Raw genomic sequence first — 20800 nt, 5'->3', positions numbered from 1 at the left:
TAGAGATTTAGATGCGCATTTAACTGCTGCAAATCAGAGCAAATTCTTGTCCAGAGGGCCAGACTTGCTGGTTCTGCCCAGTGGTGCATCTGGTCAGGGACCAACTAAAGGATCAGGGAGAAGGACTGGGATAGCAAGAATGAAGAGGTAATAGTCTCTAATGCTTAGTTGCTTAAATATCAGGACTTTTTTTTTTTTTTTTTAATGCCTCTTAGGGTGCCTTCTCTAGAGTAAGTGCTTAGTTTTCGAAACAAATATTATACTGTGTTCTCCAACAATGGATTCAGGAAGAACATTAATTTTTGCCTAGTCTTTTCCCTCTCTCCCACTTATCTCCTTGAAGGTAAGGCAGGAAAAAATGTGCAGAGTACATTCTTGAAGAAGTGTCCCAAATCACTTTTCTTCCTTTAGTAAGTAGAAACATGGCACATTTTTCAAAACCATCATCCTTTCTGGTTCACATTATATCCCAGGGAGACACTCAAGCATTGCAAACATTGATTAAAACAAAAACAAAACAGGAGTTCCTGTTGTCGCACAGCGGAAATGAATCTGACTAGGAATCATGAGGTTGTGGATTTCATCCCTGGCCTCGATCAGTGGGTTAAGGATCCGGCATTGCCATGAACTGTGGTGTATGTCGCAGATGCGGCTCAGATCTGGTGTTGCTTTGGCTGTAGTGTAGGCTGGCAGGTATAGCTTAAATTCCACCCCTGGCCTGGGAACCTCCATATACTATGGGTGCGGCCCTTAAAGAAAATAAATAAATAAATAAATGAAGAAGAAGTAAACAAAACAAAACTCATTAGGGTTCTGGAAGATAGGTGAGGTCATTGTAACATTAGAAGTGATTTTTTTTTTTAATATAAAGTTACCTCAGTAGAAATTAAAATGATGCAAATTCAGGAAATTCCTTTTGTGGTTCAACAGTAACCAGCCTGACTCTTATCCATGAGGATGTAGGACCAATCCTTGACCTTGCTGAGTGGGTTAAGTCAGGATCCAGTGTTGCCATGAGCTGTGGTGTATGTCATGGCCATGGCCTGGATCCCTCCCTCATTGCTGTGGCTGTAGCTGTGGCCACCAGCTGTAGCTCAGATTTGGCCCCTAGCCTGGGAGCTTCCATATGCCACAGGTGCGGCCCTACAAAGCAAAAAAAAAAAAAAAAAAAGAGCAAATTCAAGATAGTTTGTGAATTAAGTAAAGTATTCAGTCATTTGATTATAGTATATTGATTTTTCAGGCCATTAATCTCACTGAGAAAGTTGCTTTTGATTAGTTTCTAGGACATATACTTAATCTTTGTTACTAATATTAAAGGGAATTGGAGACCAGAAATGAATAATGGCCAAATATGTATAAACAATTCTAATGTTTAGGCACTTGTGGCAATTAAAGAGCTGAATAGTGTGTTATGCCTTTACATCACTCTATGATTTAGGCGTTTGTGTTTTGGGATATTAGCTTATAGTGAAAATGATTTTTTAAACTACAGACTCAGATTGAAGTTTCTAGGTCTTGGGTAGAAAGTACTCAGTCTTTACAAAAATATGAAATAAAAAAAAGAAAGAAAGTACTCAGTCTTGAAAAATAGCTGTTACTAATCTAGTTTTACTGTAGAACATTAATAATAATGATCTGGAAAAATATTAAGCCCATTAGCACTTTTTTTTTTAGCACTCTTAAATCCACTAAATTTATTTAATGCTTTCTACATATCATGTACCATGCCAACTTTTGGGTGAGTTCAAAGGGAACTGAGTGTAGAATTATAAAGATGAATGAAAGCAAGGAACCCGCAGAGTAGTGGGAGAGATAGGCACAGACATAAATGCAGTGTTTTTAATTGAGGGTGCTAAGGGCTTCAGTAGTACTCTCTGGGGCATTGGATGAGGCCATATCAAAAATGTGGCATTTGCCTTCGGTCATAAATATAGCATTTGCCAGGGTGAAGAAAGGATAGTATATTAAAATTACACTAATTTTATAGCATGTGTATATGGCATGTGCCAAAATTAAATACAGACGAAGTTTGAAATAGCCCAAGACTTTTTCCTTTTGCTCTAAATTCTCTCTAACTTCTCCACTCATGTAGTGATATCTTGTGATTGATTGATTGATTGATTTTGTCTTTCATCTTTTTAGGGCCACACCTGTGACACATGGAGGTTCCCAGGCTAGGGGTCTAATCAGAGTTATTGCTGCCGGCCTACTCCACAGCCACAGCAACGCCAGAACCGATCCACGTCTGCAACCTACACCACAGCTCAGGGCAACACCGGATCCTTAACCCACTGATCAAGGCCAGGGATCGAACCTGCAACCTCATGGTTCCTAGTTGGATTCGTTTCTACTGCACCACATCAGGAACTCTGATATCTTATGATTTAAATATAGTATAGAAAGGAAATCATAAACAGAGACTCTGACACCTGAAAAAAAAAATGGGCATATCCGTATTAAGAGTATAAACAAAGCTCAAAAGAAAGCAGAAAGGCTTAGATGTGGGCAATGAATTGGAAGGTTCTGTAAAAGAGAGTGTGGATTATTATCATGCTGGATAGAGGGGCAGCCAAAAGGCAATATAGTATAGTAGTTAATAACATGGGACTATGGCATTAAATAAACATGAGTTTTAGTTCCTAACCTTTTACTTACTAGTCATGAGATTTTTTTACTCAATTATTCTTAATTTTCTATGTAATTAAAATAGGTTAATTATACATAGTTGTGTTAATTATAGTACAATGATGGGTTACTCATATTTTTGTTGCAAGGACTATATTACATAATGCATGTAAGCTTCCTCTTATTTAGTAAGCTCCCCAAATATGTTAGAAATTAAAAAACCAAGGAGTTCCCACCATGGCTCAGCAGTGAACAAACCCAGCTAGTATCTATGAAGACGCAGGTTTGATCCCTGGCCTCGCTCAGTGGGTTAAGGATTCATTGTTGCCATAAGCTGTGGTGTAGGTCGAAGATGCAGCTCAGGTCTGACATTGCTGTGGCTCTGGTGTAAGCCAAACGGTAACAGCTCTTATTCGATGCCTAGCCTGGGAACCTCCATATGCTGTGGGTTGTGGCCCTAAAAAGACCAAAAAAAAAAAAAAGAAAAGAAAAGAAAAAACAAAGGCAAAAACCAGTCTTGTCTTTTCGCGCTTATCTTTTCAAGAAATTATTCTGGAGCAACTGGCTATGCAAGAGAGAAAAAACAAGCCTTACTTCACACCATTTACAGGCATCAGCTTAAGAAGAATTAAACATAATAGTTAAAACTAAAACAAAAAGAGCAAAGTTAGAGGACTCACACTTTCTGACCTCAAAACTTACTACAAAGAGTAATCAAAACAGTATGGTCCTAGCTTAAGGATGGACATATAAATTAATGAAATAATAATGAAAGTCCAGAAATAAACCCGTACATGTGTTGCCAAATGATTTTTGACAAGGTGTCAAGACCAGTCAATGGGGGAAAGAATAGTCTCTTCACTGAATCCAAATTTGATATCCAAATGCAAAAAAAAAAATCAAGTTGGAATCCTACCTCATACCATATACAAGAATCAACTCAAAATGTATCAATTAATTTAAGATATGAAAAGATAAAACTCTTTGAAGAAGACATTGGGTTAAATCTTTATAACTTTTTTTGTTGTGTATTTTCTAGGGCCACACCCATGGTATATGGTGGTTCCCAGGCTAGGGGTCTAATCGGAGCTGTAGCTGCCAACCTACACCACAGCCACAGCAACATGGGATCCCAGCTGCATCTGTGACCTACACCACAGCTCATGGCAACGCCGGATCCTCAACCCACTGAGCAAGGCCAGGAATCGAACCCGCAACCTCGTGGCTCCTAGTTGGATTCATTAACCACTGAGCCACGACGGGAACTCCAACTTTTAGAAAAAATAAAGAGGAGTTCCAGCTGTGGCACAGCAGGTTAAGCATCCGGTGTTATGTCATTGGTGGCATGGGTTCAATCCCTGGCCAAGGTAAAAGATCTGGCATTGCCACAGTTGTGGTGTGGGTTGAAACTCAGATATGATCTCTGGCCTTGGAACTTTCATGTACTGTGGGTACAGCCGAAAAAGTATAGAATACCCTTTGTACTAAGGGGTAGACAAAACTTTAAAACATAGAACCCAGTAACCATTGGGGGAGGGGGAGGCAAATGAACTGGGAAAATAGATTGCCAGGCATTATTAAGGGCACTTGCAGTTAAGAGTCCTAAACATAAAATGACACCAGTCAGCATGGCTGAGTGTTTTTTTTTCTGTTTATTTTCAGCTGCCCCAGGGTAAGCATGAAATAGACAGAGCTGAATTTCATCAGGAGTAGTGGCTTTGCAAGGTGAGTAAGACGAACCAAAAGAGACAAGGGTCTTGAAGGTGTATGTGCAAGAGAGTGATTGTAATAATTGTCAACGGGAATTTAAACTGGATAAGTAGAGAATTGATACTATGGGGTGAAGGACAACAAAGGTAAGATGAGATCAGAGAGCCTTAAGACTCGTTGGGTCTCAGGATTGTTGGAATCTAGAGTATATGGTGATCTTGTCTAGGTGGTATGCCTGAATATATCAAGAATTTTTATTTTACAGAATTGAACATTTCGCAAAAGAGGTTTTGAAGCTGTGTTCAAATAATTTGTTGTATGTTTTCCTAGACTGTACTGGCTTTTCTCCATAGTCCTTGAAATCCTTTGGGAAGCTACTCTTGAGCACTAGTTGTGCTATAGCTTCCTGCTGATGCTAAGGTGTGTCTCGAACTGTGGTACTCTTCAGCTTCAAGGATGAGTCTAGGTATTATTGAAACAAATTTACCATTGCTGTGGTCGGTATTAGAGGAAAAGCAGAACTGTGAGAGTCGTTTGCTCTTTGATATTTTGAATTTAAAGGTTGTGATACAAATATACTTGAATAATTATAAAGCCTTAGAGTTGGAATAAAAGCATACATTGTCTTCAGTTTTAATTCTAGTACCTTAAGAGCTCATATCTCACAAGACAGGTTATTTTATTATAGAGAGCTTTTCATTTAGTGGGTACTTTGTTTAAAAGTTCTTTTTATTGGGCTAAGGCCTTTCTCTTATAACTTCCTCCTGTTAGTTTTAAAGGTGAATTCTGAAATATTATGTGGAAAAGTCTAATTTCTCATGAGCTTCCTTTTAAGTAATACATCCCCCCCTTTATATTTTGATCAATAACCAAATCCATCCTTTTAACCTTCATCCTCTACCACACTTCTCATATAGAAACCATGGGCTCTCTGCCTCCAGTGAAGCACTCATCCAATCAGTTCTCTACACTGTTATCATAGTGGTAATATATCCAAAATACTGCTACTAATAATAATTTTAATATTATTTAATTTTATATTATAAATTGATTATTATTATTACAAGTACTGATAAAGCACTATCAATGTATGAGGCACTGTTCTAAACAGTGTACTCATTTACTCCTTACAATAACCCTATGAAGTAGATTCTGTTATTATCCTCATTTTTCAGGTGTGGAAACAAGGCAAAGAAGTTAAGAAACTTGCTGAAGTCTGCACAGCTAGTAAGCATTAGAGACAAGTTCAAACCCAGACCTCTAGATTCAGAGTATGTGCTATCAAACACTACACCAAGCTGTTTCTTCTTCATATCTCCCACCCCCCATAAAAACCCTTCCATGGTTCCCATTATAGATAGGATCAGGCTCAACATGGCACATCCTGCCCTTCTTGATCCAACTCCTTTCCTCTTCTAAAGCTTCATCCGCTACTATTCCTCACTACTTGCTTTATAGTCCCATGAAACTAAATGACTTGTATTACCCTAATATACTGTGGGTTTTTTCACATATGTGTATTTACTACTGCCTCCTTCAACTTGCTCATTGTTTCAAATTATTCTTCAAGATTCATTTCGGATGTCGCATTCCTCTGGAAATACTGCTTTCCTGGGTGATCCACTTCCCCTGTTGGATGAAGTGTTCCTCCTGCACACACCCATATCTTTATCATTAATACCGTTATAATACTGTATCACTGCCCTGACCATATGTAATGGAAACTACATATACCAGAAGCTTCTCAAAGGCAGGAACTATATCTTATTTGTCTTTTCTAAGCATCTTTTATAACCATGAATTACCCTGAATAAAGTTCCAAGTTTTAATTTTATTTGCAGATGATGATTCATGGTGATGGCTTGCAGGGTCATAAACAAAAGAAGGCACATGGGACTTCAACAACTTTCATCATTTGCAGAAACAGGAAGAACTTTCCTAGGCCCAGTAAAATCCTCCAAATTTATTCGAGATGAAGAGTGTCACGAAAGTGTGTTAATCAGTTCAGCAGTAAGGCTTCTTGAAAATTTGGATTTAACCAATGCAGTGGGACAACTTCTCAATGAAGCAGTTCAAGCACAAAATAACACGTACAGAACTGGAACCAGTACTCTCTTGTTTCTTGTTGGTGCATGGAGCCGTGCTGCTGAAGAGTGTCTTCATTTGGGTGTCCCCATTTCATTGGTAGTGTCTGTAATGTCAGAAGGCTTGAACTCTTGCATTGAAGAGGTCGTTTCCCTTCACGTGCCTATCCGCAATGTATTTGACCTTACAGACAACACGAAGACATTTTCTGGTCTTGAAACATCCAATGTCAGCTTGTTCCCTTTTCTACAAATCCCTTCAGGTACTGGCTTGAGGCAGGAAGAGCATGATCTCAAAGATGTTACCTCTCAGTCCTTGGCTGTCTGCAGTCTTTCTGGGAGACCTGTTAAATCACCTAAACTCTTTAGGCCTCAGGCTAAGGTCGAAACAGATAAAAACACATCACAAACTCCTCAGGTTCTGAAAAACAGTCTGCTTGCTGACACCCGCTGCAGAAAGTCAGTCCTAACCCACAGTAGACATTTTAGTAGCAGAGATGATAATCATTGGATAAGCAAACCAGATGGATTTCTAGAGCAACGTGGTGCAGCTGCTCCTAAGACTTACAGATGTGATGAGTTGGTAGAGTTGGAGGTGGGTTTGAGTCACGGAGATCACAGCAGCATGAAACTGGTGGATGAAGCAGTACGGCTGCAGTGTCAGAGCTCAGGAATGCAGCATGGCAGCAGTTCAGGGCCATTTCTGTTGGACATTTCAAGACTCTTCACTTGGTGCTTACCAGGTTTACCTGAAACTTTTTCTTGCGTCTGTCCAGGATATATCACTGTTGTATCAATAACTAGTACCGCTGTGATCAAGGAATTGCAGCATCAGCCTACCCGGGTAGTTCTCATTGAGGGTGACCTCACAGAGAATTATCGTCACCTAGGATTTAACCAGTCTACAAATATTGTCACAGTATCAGAAAGCACAAAGTTTCAGCAAGAGAGTCTAGAAGAACTGTGGACAAGTCATGTTTTACAGGTATTAATTAGGTTCAACGTGAACCTTGTCCTGGCACAAGGAAGTGTATCTGAGCGCTTAATTGAAAAATGCACACAAAGTAAGCGGCTGGTAATTGGGTCAGTGAACAGCAATGTGATGCAGGCTTTTGCAGAGGCTTCAGGAGCAGTGCCAGTGGCCTACGTTACACAAGTGAAGGAAAACTGTGTGGGCAGTGGGGTCTATGTGACCTTCTGGAGAAACTTTCCCTTCGATGCTGCAGTGCAGATCCAAAGAATAGCAATCATGTTAAAAACAGAGGGAATGAATTTGGTGACAGTAGTGCTGACTAGCCCAATCCCTGCCCAGATGCAAGCCAAAGAAGATAGGTTCTGGACTTGTGCCTATCGCCTGCATTGTGCTCTAAAAGAGCAGAAGGTCTTCCTCGGAGGGGGCACAGTTGAATTTTTATGTCTTAGCCATCTTCAAATTCTTGCAGAGCGATCTCTGCATAAAGGAAACCAAGGCTGTTCAGAATGGCTTCGTAATACTTCCTCTTGGCTGGCCTCATCTGTGGCACTATACAGACCAACTGTGCTTAAATGCCTGGCAAATGGATGGCACAGGTACCTTTCAACTCTCCTGTGTAATACTGCCAGTTACTCATCAGAATGTGAAGCCAGCACATTCATTCAGCAGCATCTGCAAAATGCAGTAGACTCTGGCTCTCCTTTGTCTTACATCTTGAATGAATATAGTAAACTAAATAGTGGAATTTTTAATTCAGGCATTTCAGATAAACTAGAAGAGATTCCAAGAGTTTATGACATTGTTACACCAAAGATTGAGGCATGGCGCCGAGCTTTGGATTTAGTACTGTTAGTACTTCAGACAGACAGTGAAATTATTAGTGGACTTGGACATACACAGATAAATTCACAGGAATCAGAGGGCTTTTTATTTTTGTAGTATTACTGGCTAAGACTTCGGAAAATAATCTTGATAACTTATCATGCTAACAATAAGTTTTCTAGTAGCCAGGTCGTAGTATATAAAATGCCAGCTTTTACCAAGAAGAAAATAATTGATATTTGTCAAATAACTGTACAGTGTCTGAGATTTCACCCTACTTGTAATCTAGCAAGTTAGCCTGTTACTGTTTCATGGAGTGCTGAAGAATATTCAAGATGCTTGGATCAGAGACAAAAGACTTTCATTATTCTCAGCAAAAGCAGTAGCCAGAGCTTCAGGTTGCTTTGTATCAGTTCCCCATTTCTCTGAGTCCTACAAGAGCAACGCCAAGGGCCAATGATGGAAGCCTACACATGCTGTGTGTTGTGTTCCAGAAGAGGAACACTGAGCTTTGGGTACCCTCTGCTTCTCTCGTAAGCAGAAACAATCTGGTTCTTTGTTCAGGGTAGTTGTTACCTCATGCCTCAGGGTTGCTCAGTACATGCAACCCAGAGGCACAGACTGGGTAAAGATAGGTCATGGCTTACTGAGAAGATGCCATGACTGAGATAGGTCATGACATGCAGTGTCACTCACAGCCCATAATGGATAGCCTCTTCTGGCAGTTTATTCCTCAGCCTGCCATGTTCTTGACCAGTCTTGAATGTTCATGTGAGTATGCCACTCTATTGGCCACTGTAATTAATCTGGCAAGCAGTTTGCTTAGTCAGTTCCAAGTCCATTCGGTTGGTCTCATATTGCAACTAAATTAAGGCTACTGAAGCAGACTCTGAGCAGCAGGATGAAGCCAGTCTGCAGTGACTCTCAGTCAGGTCCCCCAGTGTCCTAAATTTAGTCACATGTAAATTCCAGGAGAGGATCAATAGGTCTGTTTATTAGCCAAAATGTAGTCCAACAGCAATTTATTATCCATTATGAATCATGCAAGGGAGCTTTGACTGACTTGCTAATCTTTGGTGTCATTGGCAAAATTATAGGAGGCAGTAGATGGGCCAAAATGCAACTCCCGTCTGTAGTGGAGAGAACTTTGTGGCCCATTTTCCCTACATACAGACACATAACCCCAACAGGCCCAGGTCACTGTATCTCAGGATTTGTTGTTAAGTCTGATTTGAATCACCATTGTATCAATTTGATTAAGTCCCATAGGTCGTGTCATCCAGTAGTTGCAGCCTCAGTTTCCATACATGGCCAAATGCAAGACCACACCAACACTAGGAGAAGCATATCAGTTGGGTTGAAACAAAGTTGTCCTGCTTCCTATGTATGTGCATGTTCACATCTGGGAGCTGCCATTAATGGCACATCCTGCTTCCAATGCTGGAAATGAGTCTTACTAAGTATTCAGCCTCCTTTATGATGGTGGGTAGTCAGGGAAACAGCATCTCTTTTTTTGACTTCCAGAAGGACTGAGTGCTATGAATCTCTCCAGATGGTCTCAAGGAACTTTACTTGGCAAACAGTGTTGTGAATTTTGTTTGGGTTTATGAGTCACTCCTGTTGGTAGAGGTAGATAACACTACAGCCAGGAAACTAATGGTCCCAGTCAGGGTCATTGAGACAGGCTACTAACTTGTCAACCACCAGAACATCTGCTTGTCATCTCTATAGCGAACATTTGAGGCATCAGCGCATAGAGGCGCTCACTCTAAATCCTAGCCTCTGAATGGGTTAGGATAGCTTAGGGCACGGTGGTGGATGGTATGAAGTTTGTCTCATTTCTCTCCTTATAGCAATACCCTGAGAAAGAGGATCACTTCTGGCACTTTGTGAGCATTTAAGTTTAAGCATACAACCACCTTGATACCAGTTTATATTTTCATAGCAAGAGTTCATTGAATTGGGCCATTGGGCCCCACACACAGGGTCACTTTTTTTCTTTATCACACGATTTGCTCCAATCCTGTTCGTTTACTTTAGTCACTCCTCCCCGCACCTCCCTCCCCGTGGAAACATGGACCAAGAAACTTAATACTTTCACAGTAGGGGCTTTAATAGCCACTGAGGCATGGTCTTCCTGGCTGGTAGCTAGGAAGGAGCAGAGGGAGAGAAGCAGGCAAGGAGGGGCTTAGTTTTTTTGGTTCTTCATTTCAGTATTGATGCCATCTTCTCCCCTCCCATCCCAGTATCTAGAGACCACCCAGGCTCCAGGGATTTTTCTTTTTGCCCTCCACACACCACTGTGTCTCCTCAGCCCTGCAGTCCTGGGTACCTTTGGCCACCCTCTGGTCAGTGCCCACTTCCCTGGGTGGGATGGTCACTTGGGCACCTGTATCTAGCAGAACTATAAAAGTGAGTCACTTTGTTCTCCCAAGTGCCCCATCACGCTTGGCTTTTTCCTTCCAGCAGCTGAGGTCAGGGGGGAGGATGAAGGAGGTATTAAGTGTAGGGGGAGAGAATGGCTCCGTCCCAGCAAGCAGCGCTTGTGTTAACTTTTGGTTTTGATCAGCTGCCCAACTATTGCCCAAAAAAACTTGTATTTATGGTCTACTCAGAGTTGTATTTCCTCATCGCTGACAGCATTTCTTTCTGCTTTGGGGACCTCTTGTCTTAGCAGCCACAGCTAGTTTCTCCTCAGCTAGTGCAGGGGGGCACACCGCCTTGCTGTCGTGTTCCGTCTTCCTCCCCCAACCCGAGGCAAGTGAGCAACAACCAAGGCACTGTTTGGGTGGCTTGTTTTAATGCTATGGCACCGTTTGGGTGGCTTGTTTTAATGCTGTCTTTCATACTTAGTCTCCAAGTGTTCATTAGCAGGTAAACAGTAGGAGACCTGCATCCCCTCCCGTCTTCCCGCTACTTGAGCGAAAGCCCAAGTGAAAGCTCTTGGAGCCAGCAAGTCATATCTCTTAACCCAGCCTACCAGGGCTCTCATCTTCTCCAGAGAACCATGGCTCTCTCAAGTCAAAACTGGCAAGAACTAGGCAGGCTCTCAGGTGTTGGCCAGTTTACAAGCTCACAAGTTAGCCTGTTAAAATTTCATGAGATATTGGCAGAAGACTCAAGACAAAGACTTTATAAAAGTAACCAGAGCTTCCTGTTGGTTTATGTTGGTCCCCGGTGTTCCCAAGTCCCACAGGGCTGACATAAAAAGCCCATGATGAATGCCTGCACAGACAGTAAGTTTGTGTTACAGGAGAGGAACACTAAGCTTAGGCAATACCCAGCTTTTATAATAAGCACGAGCAAGCCTATTCTTTATCTGGAGAAAGATGGAACATCATCATCATTCAAGGGTGCTCACTGCAAACAGAGCCTTGAGAAATGCCCTGGAAAAGAGAACTCAGTACCCACCAAGAACATGCAGGGATTCCTGAGCCAAAAATTAAACATTATAGGGCCTCAATTATGTGTGAAGTTTTGGGAATTGAATATTAGCAGAGCTCTGATAAATTAATAGTTGTATGTAAGTTACTGATTACCTACCATGTTCCAGGTAACATTCAAAATTCTTTATGTGTTTAATTTGTTAAGAGTCACCACAACAAAGTACCACATACTGGGTGGCTTAAACAACAAAAATTGATTTTCTCACAATTCTGGAAGCTAGAAGTCTGAGATCAAGATGTGGGTAGGGCTGGTTTCTTCTGAGGCCTCTTTCCTTAACTTGAAGATGACTGTCTTCTCCCTGTGTCTTCACAAGGTCTTTCTCTGTACCTTTGTCCAAATTCCCTCTTCTTGTAAGGACACCAGTCATATTGGATTAAGGCTCACCCTAATGACCTCGTTTTAACTTAATTGCCTTTTAAAGGACCCTTTCTCCAAATACAGTCACATTTTGAGGTGCTAGGGTTTAGGACTTCAACAAATGAATTGGCAGAGGGACGCAATTCAGCCACTAACACATATGTAGTCTCAGTCTTTGCAACATCTATTCCCTCCACTCTGTAGATGAGGAAATGAGCTTAGTAAAGTTAAGAAACTTGCCCAAAGTCTCAAAGATACTAGGTAGTAGAGCTGGCATTTGAACTAAGGTTTTATCTAGCTCCAAAGTCTGTATTTCTAAACAATAATTGTTATGTGAAGCACTTTCTTCCTGCAAGGTAACAACAAAACAAGAAAAGAGAATGCCTGGTTTATTTACAAGACTAATTTAAATGTATTAGAAAATATAATTTTATTATCCTCATGTTTGGGTAAAAGAATATCATTTTGGGGTTTGTCTTCTATGTGATAACCTGAGAACTTTGCACAGATGTCATTTCAATTGTACATACTGTCATTGTTCAAAGAATAACAAAGTTGAGTGTAGAACTGTTTTTAAAAATATTTTCTTTTACTTGAGTAGATACTGATATTTTTTTCTCCCTCTGTATACTATTAACACTTAGTTTTTGTTAAAATATTTTGAAGATTATGAATGCCATTGATATTAACATAGGTGTTCAGCTCACTATATAGATTTTTTTTTTTTGCTAAGCTAGTATTTGCATGTATTTGTACTCTTAAGTACTGAGTACATCTTGTAATTTTACTTTGAATATTTTACTTTGAAACTAGAAGTCTCACTCTAATAGAGGTTTTGTAAGTTTGTTTTGTTTCCAGATTAAAAAAAAAACAAAACAAAACTTTGTATTATCATGTGGTTTATCAGCTATTTTTCTAAATCTTATAATCATAAATATCTTTAAATTTTAATTACTCAAGAAACTCTTCTGTCCTTGTAAACTGAGGACAGTCCCTCGGATAAACTCAGTTCATCTAAGTAAGTGAAGTTTTTAAGAAACCCTATCTACAAGCAGGTATAGACATTTTTTAAAAGACCAGTGTTGACATCTTTGTAAGACCAGTCTACCTCTTGAAAAATTGTAGATTACAAAGAGATTTGTAGTTACCCTGCATCCATATTATAGCTCATTTTCCCAAAGATAAATAACTTCTCCTGGACCAGGGGTTAACTAGTTCTTCAAAAAATAATACTTAATTCTAGGAATTCCTGTTGTGGCTCAGCAGTAATAAATCCGACTAGTATCCATGAGGATGTGGGTTCAATCTCTGGCCTTGCTCAGTGGGTTAAGGATCAGGCGTTGCTGAGAGCTGTTGTATAGGTCGCAGAAGCAGCTTGGATCCCAAGTTGCTGTGGCTATGGCATAGGCCAGCACCTGTAGCTCTGATTTGACCCCTAACCTGGGGAACTTCCATATGCTGCAGTTGCAGCCCTAAAAAGCAAAAAAAAAAAAAAAGGAAATTCTGGCAATGGAATTCCTACATATTCCAGAATATGGGCAGGTGTGCCTCCCCACCTAGAGGCTGGATTGATGAAGGATCAGCAGAAAAGCAGTGGGAAGCAGGAAGGGTGAAGGGGTTACTGTGAGGGGTCATTGTGAGCTACAGTCCCCCAAGTTGCTAATAAGTACTTCCAAAGGAAATGAAAAATAAATGGAAAAAAGTGTAATCCAGTTTGAGAACTAGCCTTATAGGTATCACATTCTGGGTGAGTGTAAAATAACCAACAAAAAAACAAAACCTAACCCCAAATCTATGTGTTTATGTTGTCAATCTGAAATAAACAGATATTTATCAGCAAAGATGTGTTTATTCAGATCAGCAGAGAACTGCAGTTCAGGGTCTGCAACCATGGCGAGCCACGTGCAAGTCCGTCCCCACATGGCAAGGGTAAGAGAGGACTTCCATAGGGAGGAGAACAAAGTTGGGAGGGTTATAGAAAAACAACCCATGGCTTTTCATTGCTGAGTCCTTGCCAGGAAAGAAGTTGAGAGAAGAAGAGTTTCTCAACTCTATTTAATTGAGAATTCTGTATTAATTTTTTTTTTTTACATAGTGGATGTAGGACAATTGATATTCCTGTGATGATCTAAACTGCTCTGAAGAATAATCAGAAATATTCAGCATGTGCTGTTAACCAAGCAAAGAGCTTGTGTGCCTGTGGCACACAAAGCCAAACTGGCAATAAGAGTTTTCAGCAAAGTAAGGATTTCTTGCAGGGCACCAAACAAGGCAGTGGGAGGCAAGCCTCAGATCCTCTCCAGCTTGGTCTTTGAGTTAGTTTTTAAAGGGGTAGAACAAAGATATTGGGATTAATTATTGTCTTCTGTCTTTTTTTTTTTTTTTTTTGTCTTTTTAGGGCCACACCCATGGCACATGGAGGGGCCCAGGCTAGGGACTGAATCAGAGCCGTAGCCCCCAGCCTATGCCACAACCACAGCAATGCCAGATCAGAGCTGCATCCATGACTTATGCTGTAGCTCGTGGCAACGCCAGATCCTTAACCCACTAAGTAAGGCCAGGGATTGAACCTGCATCCTCATGGGTACTAGTCAAGTTCTTAACCTGCTGAGCCACAGTGGGAACTCCTCTATGACATTCCTTAATTAATAATTTGGGGAGTCTAGATGTCTCTGGTTTACGATTCTCTGGCCAGGTGGCTTGGGGGTCTGTTAGCTTGTCTTGTCCTGGAGAAACAACCTGAGTTTGCACATTAATGATGGTAACTAGAGTTCCTGCTGTAGTGCAGAGGAAATGAATCCGGCTAGTGTCCATGAGGATGTAGATTCAATTCCTGGCTCTGTTCAGTGGGTTCAGGATCCGGCATTGCCGTGAGCTATAGGTCACAACTCACGATGTAGGTCACAGATGCGGCTCAGATCCATCATTGCTGTGGCTGTGGTGTAGGCCAGCTGCTGTAGCTCTGATTTGACATCTGGCCTGGGAACTTCCATATGCCACGGGTGTGGCCCTTAAAAAAAAAGATGATATCTATAATAGTGAGTTTAAGTCCATTTAGTGATATTATCAACAATAGTAATTTTAGTCATCTGACTCTGGTTGATTAATGTTCAGTTAGCACAGGATTGAGATCAGAGGGCATAAGAACAGGAATAAAGTTTTAGAGAGATTAATCTTAAACCTAGTACCCTTACTTTGTTTTAGGGGCGCTCAGTTTCAATGCTTTCTTCCAGGAAAACTGAGTTACACTCTGAGGGGAAAAAATGTTGGATGCAAGTAAAACAAAACAAAGCAAAGCAGGCAACATCTGGAATAAGGGAGAGGGAAGAGTTACATTGGGAATGGTAAAACAATGTCATTTTGTATTAGACTGGGTGGTCGGTAGACTCAGAGGAATAAGCTCTGAAAATAAATGTGACCTTGAAGGCAAGGTCCATAGACCTTTCGGAAACAGCTGGAGGTCGAAAATCTTCTGAACCAGATTTAGCTTTGACAGGCAGAGAAGGGCTACACAGAAAGGCTGTGCCAACAACTAGAATGCCAATCTAGTACAACCTTGCTTAATTTGGGGTTCGAAGGGAAAAGTAGAAACTCATACTTTCTTAGCATCTTTCTTGACCATGTTCCTCCTCCCTGGTCCAGTTTAGTTGCCCCCTCCTATGTTTTCTCAGCAACCTATTTATAGACCTACCACATACCTTGCTCTGTCGCCTACTTACTGTCTCCCTCAGTGGACTGACTAGGCTCCTTGCAGGTATAGCCCTTGTCGGATCATTTTGTATCTCCAGGTTCAGGGGAATCAGGCGTTGGTATTTTGAAGGGCTCCCCACTGACTGGAATGTACAGCCAGGATTGAGAACACTGACATAACAGCGTGATTTTTTTCCCCTTATTCAGTGGCCCTCAATCCCTGGCTGCACACTATTATCACCTGGAGAGCTTTTGGACAACTCAGAAGCGCTATAGTTGAGGCTGCGTATCTGGACTTTTAAGGCTCCACATATCATTATTGCGAGCAGCTAGGATTGATCATCACTTCTGTAACTTAAACAGAATATGAAGATATTAGATAGATTATGAAAATGTCTTTTTCATACAAATTAACTCGAGCTTTCCATGGGAAAACTATGAATTCATATGTTCAGGGGGAATACACAGTTGCAACTTTGCAAAAAACTTTAAAAATCATGCACTTAGCTCCAGGCTGTGGAGGATAAAGTAGGAAAAAGGCACAGTATTAAGAAGGAATAAGGGGAGTTCCCGTTGTGGCGCAGCAGAAAAGAATCCGACTAGGAAACCATGAGGTTGTGGGTGCGATCCCCGGCCTTTGCTCATTGGGTTAAGGATCCGGCATTGCTGTAAGCTGTGGTGTGGGTTGCAGATGTGGCTCGGATCCCGCATTGCTGTGGCTCTGGTGTAGGCTGGCAGCTACAGCTCTGATTTGACCCTAGCCTGGGAACCTCCATATGCCTCAGGTGCGGCCCTGAAAAGACAAAAAGACAAAAAAAAATAGTGGAATAAGGGAAAGTGGCAGATCTTCATACATTATTGTATATGAAACAGCTGGAATTCCTACAATATCAGATATAACTTTAACTCTGCAATCATCTAAAGAAGGATTGCTCCTTGCAAAGCATTGATCATAGATCATGGGTACCATTAGAGAGCATTTTTTCATGCCAAGTGATGGGGAACACTTTACAGGCACTAGCTTGCTTAATCATCACGGCAGTTCTGTGGGTCAAGCTCTGTTATTATCTTCTTTTTACAGATAAACTGAGACACAGAGTTTTGCCCAAAGTACACAGCTTTTTAGCGATTACAGTCTGGCAGTGGGACTCCAAAAACCCTACTGACCTCCAGTGGACTCTGAAGAGGGGCAGATGCAAAGAAAAGGAGGTCCATTGGGGTAGAAGAAGAGTGTATTAGAATTTCTACTTTTGCTTGTTTTTATCTTCTGTAGTTTTAATGTTTATGTTTATAATTTACATATCAGTTTAGTAGGGTGTATATTATTTATAAATAAGTAAATGTGCATAAATTGGGTCATATGATCAGAAAAATTTGAAGACCATTTCTCTAGAAGCTAGTGGGCACACAGATAACACTTGGCAGAATAAGAGTCTGCTTTAGGGGGATTTCTAGTGGTGCAGCAAATTAAGGATTCGATGTTGTCACTGCAGCAGCTTGGGTTGCTGCTGTGGCACGAGTTCAATCCCTGGTCTAGAAACTTCCACATGCCGAGGGTGCAGCCAAAAATAAGAAAAAATTTTAAAAATTAAAATAAAAAAAAATTAAACGAGTCGAAAGTAACCTAGGAGCAAATCTTCACTAAAAGGTTAAAATCAGATGGGTTTTGGTTAGCTCTGTCTTCTTTGGTAGGTAATAACATTGAGACTTAAAAATGTGATATATTTTAGTGACATACTCTCAGATATTTCGAAATACTTTTCAGCCTAGTTTCTTTCTTACTTTCAAATGAGTTTTCACTTGTGACCACCTAGCAGGGTGGTTTTGTGGAGCTTTTTAAACAGCGTGGATCTTTATTTAGACTAAGGAATTTATTAACTCTGTTAGATTGACTCCTAGGGTAACAAAATCCCCTCCGTACAAAGCAGTGGGCATGCCTATTTGCCTGTGCTGCTGTGGCCTCAGTTCCAGGATCCTGGATCACATCGTACAAACTCTAACTTTGCATCTGACTTTATCCTTGGCCAATTTGATTACATGTTCTGGCACCTCCCTTCTTCCTAAATACTTTTATTATTCTCCTTATATCCAGGCCCCATTCTTTTTTATCTTTAACTATGGTTTGTCTTTTCTTCTGCCCCATATTCACACTTTTATGCTGGGATTTTTTATTCTTAACATGAAATTATTTTTTCCATTATTCTTCAAGAGCATGTTTAAAAGGAAACTCTTAGTCTCTTTTTTCCTACACACCAAGGTAACCATTATTAATATTTGGAGTTTGGTTTTTCCCACACCCCTTTTGTATGGATGGATATAGACATGTTTTTCATAATCCATTGGTGGAATCATATGAAATACATTGCCATATAACCTACTTCTGTCAAGTAATATATCAAGAAATTTCCCCAGTATTAAGTAAAGTTCAGTAAAATAGTTTCAATGGCATCGTTATTCTAGCACAACAACCTACTATAATTTATTTAACCCATATCCAATCAGATATTTAGTTCATTTCCTGCTTGGGTACTATTATAAACAAGGCTATAAAAATGTATTTATAGCTGCATTTTTCCTCTTCATGATTATATCATTTGAATAATTCTTAAAGGTGGATATTGGCTCAGGAGGTAGATGGACATTTTGGCTTTTCTTACATATTTTTGCCAAATCGTTCTTCCAAAAGGCTCTGTAAGTGACAATGTCATTTCCACAGCCGTTGTCAACACTGGATATTATTATTAAATCTTTGTTTGACTAATTTGGGTGAAAATCCAATCTCAGTTAACTTGATTATTACTATGGAAGAAAGAACAGTGATTTTTCTTTATATTTTTTAATGTTTGTAAAATGTTTATATTTTCTTTTGATTTTCTTCCTTTGGTGTTAACATTTAGAAAGGTCTTCCCACCACGCAATTACTTTATGATCGTCTGTATAAACTTATAGTAATTTTAAGGTCTTATTCATCTTTTATATTTAAATATTTAATCCCTCTTGAATTTACGGTATTAGGTGATACAAGATTCTAAAAGAAATTTTTCTAAATTTCTAAATTTATCCAGTTGTCCCAACATCATTATAGGGTTTTTGTTGTCCACTCAGATATTTCTTAGCAGTGAAGAAGACATACCAACAGAAGAGGAAGATACCATGTTCTCAGTTGCTATAAAACATTTTCATGCCCTTTGTGATTATGGATTCAGTGTTCCATCTTTCTTTTCTGCTACTGTAGCACCATATACTACTGAAAAAAGAGTAGAAACTTGCACATTAACCTTGATGAGAATGAAGGCAGGATCCCCTTATAAAAGTCCTTCTGTGCCATATGGAGAGCTTCTCAAAGAATTATTTTTAAAACACTTTTGCTTCATCAGGGTCATCAGAGCTTTACTCTAAAAACTCTAAAACATTTCTTTCTTTTGACCTGTAGGTGGCAAACTTCCACTCTTATGCTCTTTCAAATCTTGGACCTGCCTGTTTAAAGTTCTCGAAAAGAAAATTGAGATTGTTTTGGTTTGGGTTAGCGTAGATATAAAGGTAAGGAGATTTAAAGTAAAAGAGCAGTAAACGTAGAAGGCAGTTGTTTGGAAATTATTACCTGTTTTGAGATGGTTAGCCAACACCTCAGTCAGAGTCTTGGCTTTTCCATTAACTAGCTGGGACTAGGGAAGGTGAGTCAAGTTCTCTTAGCCTCTGTGACCTCACCTTTAAATCTCAGAGTTCAGTGAGCTTGTCCCTATTATACTTTCAAACTCTAAAATGTATGGTTCTCATTACAAATTTAAATCCCTGACCAAATTTGAATGATAGCGAAACTCATTTGAAAGGGGGCTAGAATGTCCAAAATTGCTCCTTAAGAGATAATGAGAAAGACAGACATTTAATATGTGATGTATATAACACTGGGCCTTCAAAAATGGGCTAATAGATTCAAACCATTGTAGTGACTTATCTTATTGCAAACCAGGAATAATACAATAGAGTGAGATGATTTTTACAATGATATGAAAACAAATTAACTTAGATCTATTGTCAGTGCAGCAAAATCAGTAAATTACAATGAGTTCACAAGTAGAATGTAAAATATAAATCTGGAAGAAACCAGAATATAAAATATAAAACCCAAAGAAGCCAGAATAGTACAGGTATCCATTTTGCGGATAGGAGATAAATTAGTGGATATTGAAAAAAAGAACATCATGACAAGAAGTAAATGTGACACACCATTACAGGCTTACTATTTTAAATGTATGAATATGTATAACCTGGGCAGCAGTTATGATATCCCTAAGTTAAATCTAGTAAGTGATATCAGAAGGTCCTCTGAAAATTTTGTTGTGCCCCCCAAACACTGAGTCTTTGCTTGTATTTTTTCTTTCTTTTCACCACCATTTACTTCTCCAGTCATATCGTCTGCAGCTGATCTACTCATTCATATTAAGCACTTTATGGGCTTTTTAAAGTATTTTGTAAAGATCTGAATAAGTTACAGAGGACAGGCTTCAGAACATGGAGTGCTGACCTTTCACTGTGTCCTCATTACGACTGACTTTCTTGCTTTTCCCCTTTCTCCCTCCCCTCTTCCTTAATCAATAAAATCATCCCAAGTTTCAGGAAGAGTTCTCACATTCACCCTTGGCTGCAAACTTCCATTGTCCCCAAGGGGCAGTTCTTCCCAAAAGGCATATTAGTAAATAAAATTTTCTTCATCTAATTTCATCTCTAAGTTTGGCATTTAAATTCCACTTAAAAAAAGGTGAAACAATTTACACAAGAATATGTGACAAAGGCACAACTTGCTTCTATAATGTGGTATACAGCAAGGCCACTTTAAAACAGCATTGCACACTAGTTAGAACGGAAAATATGTGAAAGATAAAGCTCTATTGATGAACATGTGGGAAAGCATGCATTTATATACATTGCTAGAGAAAATGCAAATTGGCCCTATTTTAAATTGTTCCTGTACAAAAATGTTAATAGTGGTATGATAAAAAATGGAAACCAAAAATTCCACAGTGGGAAATATTTAGACAAGTGTATTAATATGATGGAATGAGTACAGTACTGCTTTTTTTTTAGTATC

At 39.8% G+C, this 20800-nt stretch overlaps 1 protein-coding gene across 5 annotated transcripts in view; it reads left to right on the top strand.

Moving 5' to 3' along the window:
- The window catches only part of BBS12 (Bardet-Biedl syndrome 12), a 77336-nt gene that overhangs the window by 685 nt on the left and 55851 nt on the right, over nt 1-20800 (top strand). For 4 of the 5 annotated variants that reach the window (XR_007137514.1, XR_007137513.1, XR_007137519.1 and 1 more), the window contains exon 2: nt 4291-4353. Coding sequence is in view for 1 of the 5 variants with exons in the window: in XM_047798921.1 (XP_047654877.1) it covers nt 6190-8334 (2145 nt within the window). In the remaining 4 variants the exon portion in view is untranslated. Of the gene's footprint in view, nt 1-4290; nt 4354-6179; nt 12642-20800 lie in introns of those variants that run through there. The other variant, XM_047798921.1, reaches the window with a different exon arrangement.

Source organism: Phacochoerus africanus, chromosome 10 (assembly GCF_016906955.1).
Source record: "Phacochoerus africanus isolate WHEZ1 chromosome 10, ROS_Pafr_v1, whole genome shotgun sequence".
In the NCBI taxonomy this organism is placed as follows: Eukaryota; Metazoa; Chordata; class Mammalia; order Artiodactyla; family Suidae; genus Phacochoerus; species Phacochoerus africanus.
Note: the sequence above shows the minus strand (reverse complement) of the source record. Positions and strands in the feature narration are given on the sequence as shown.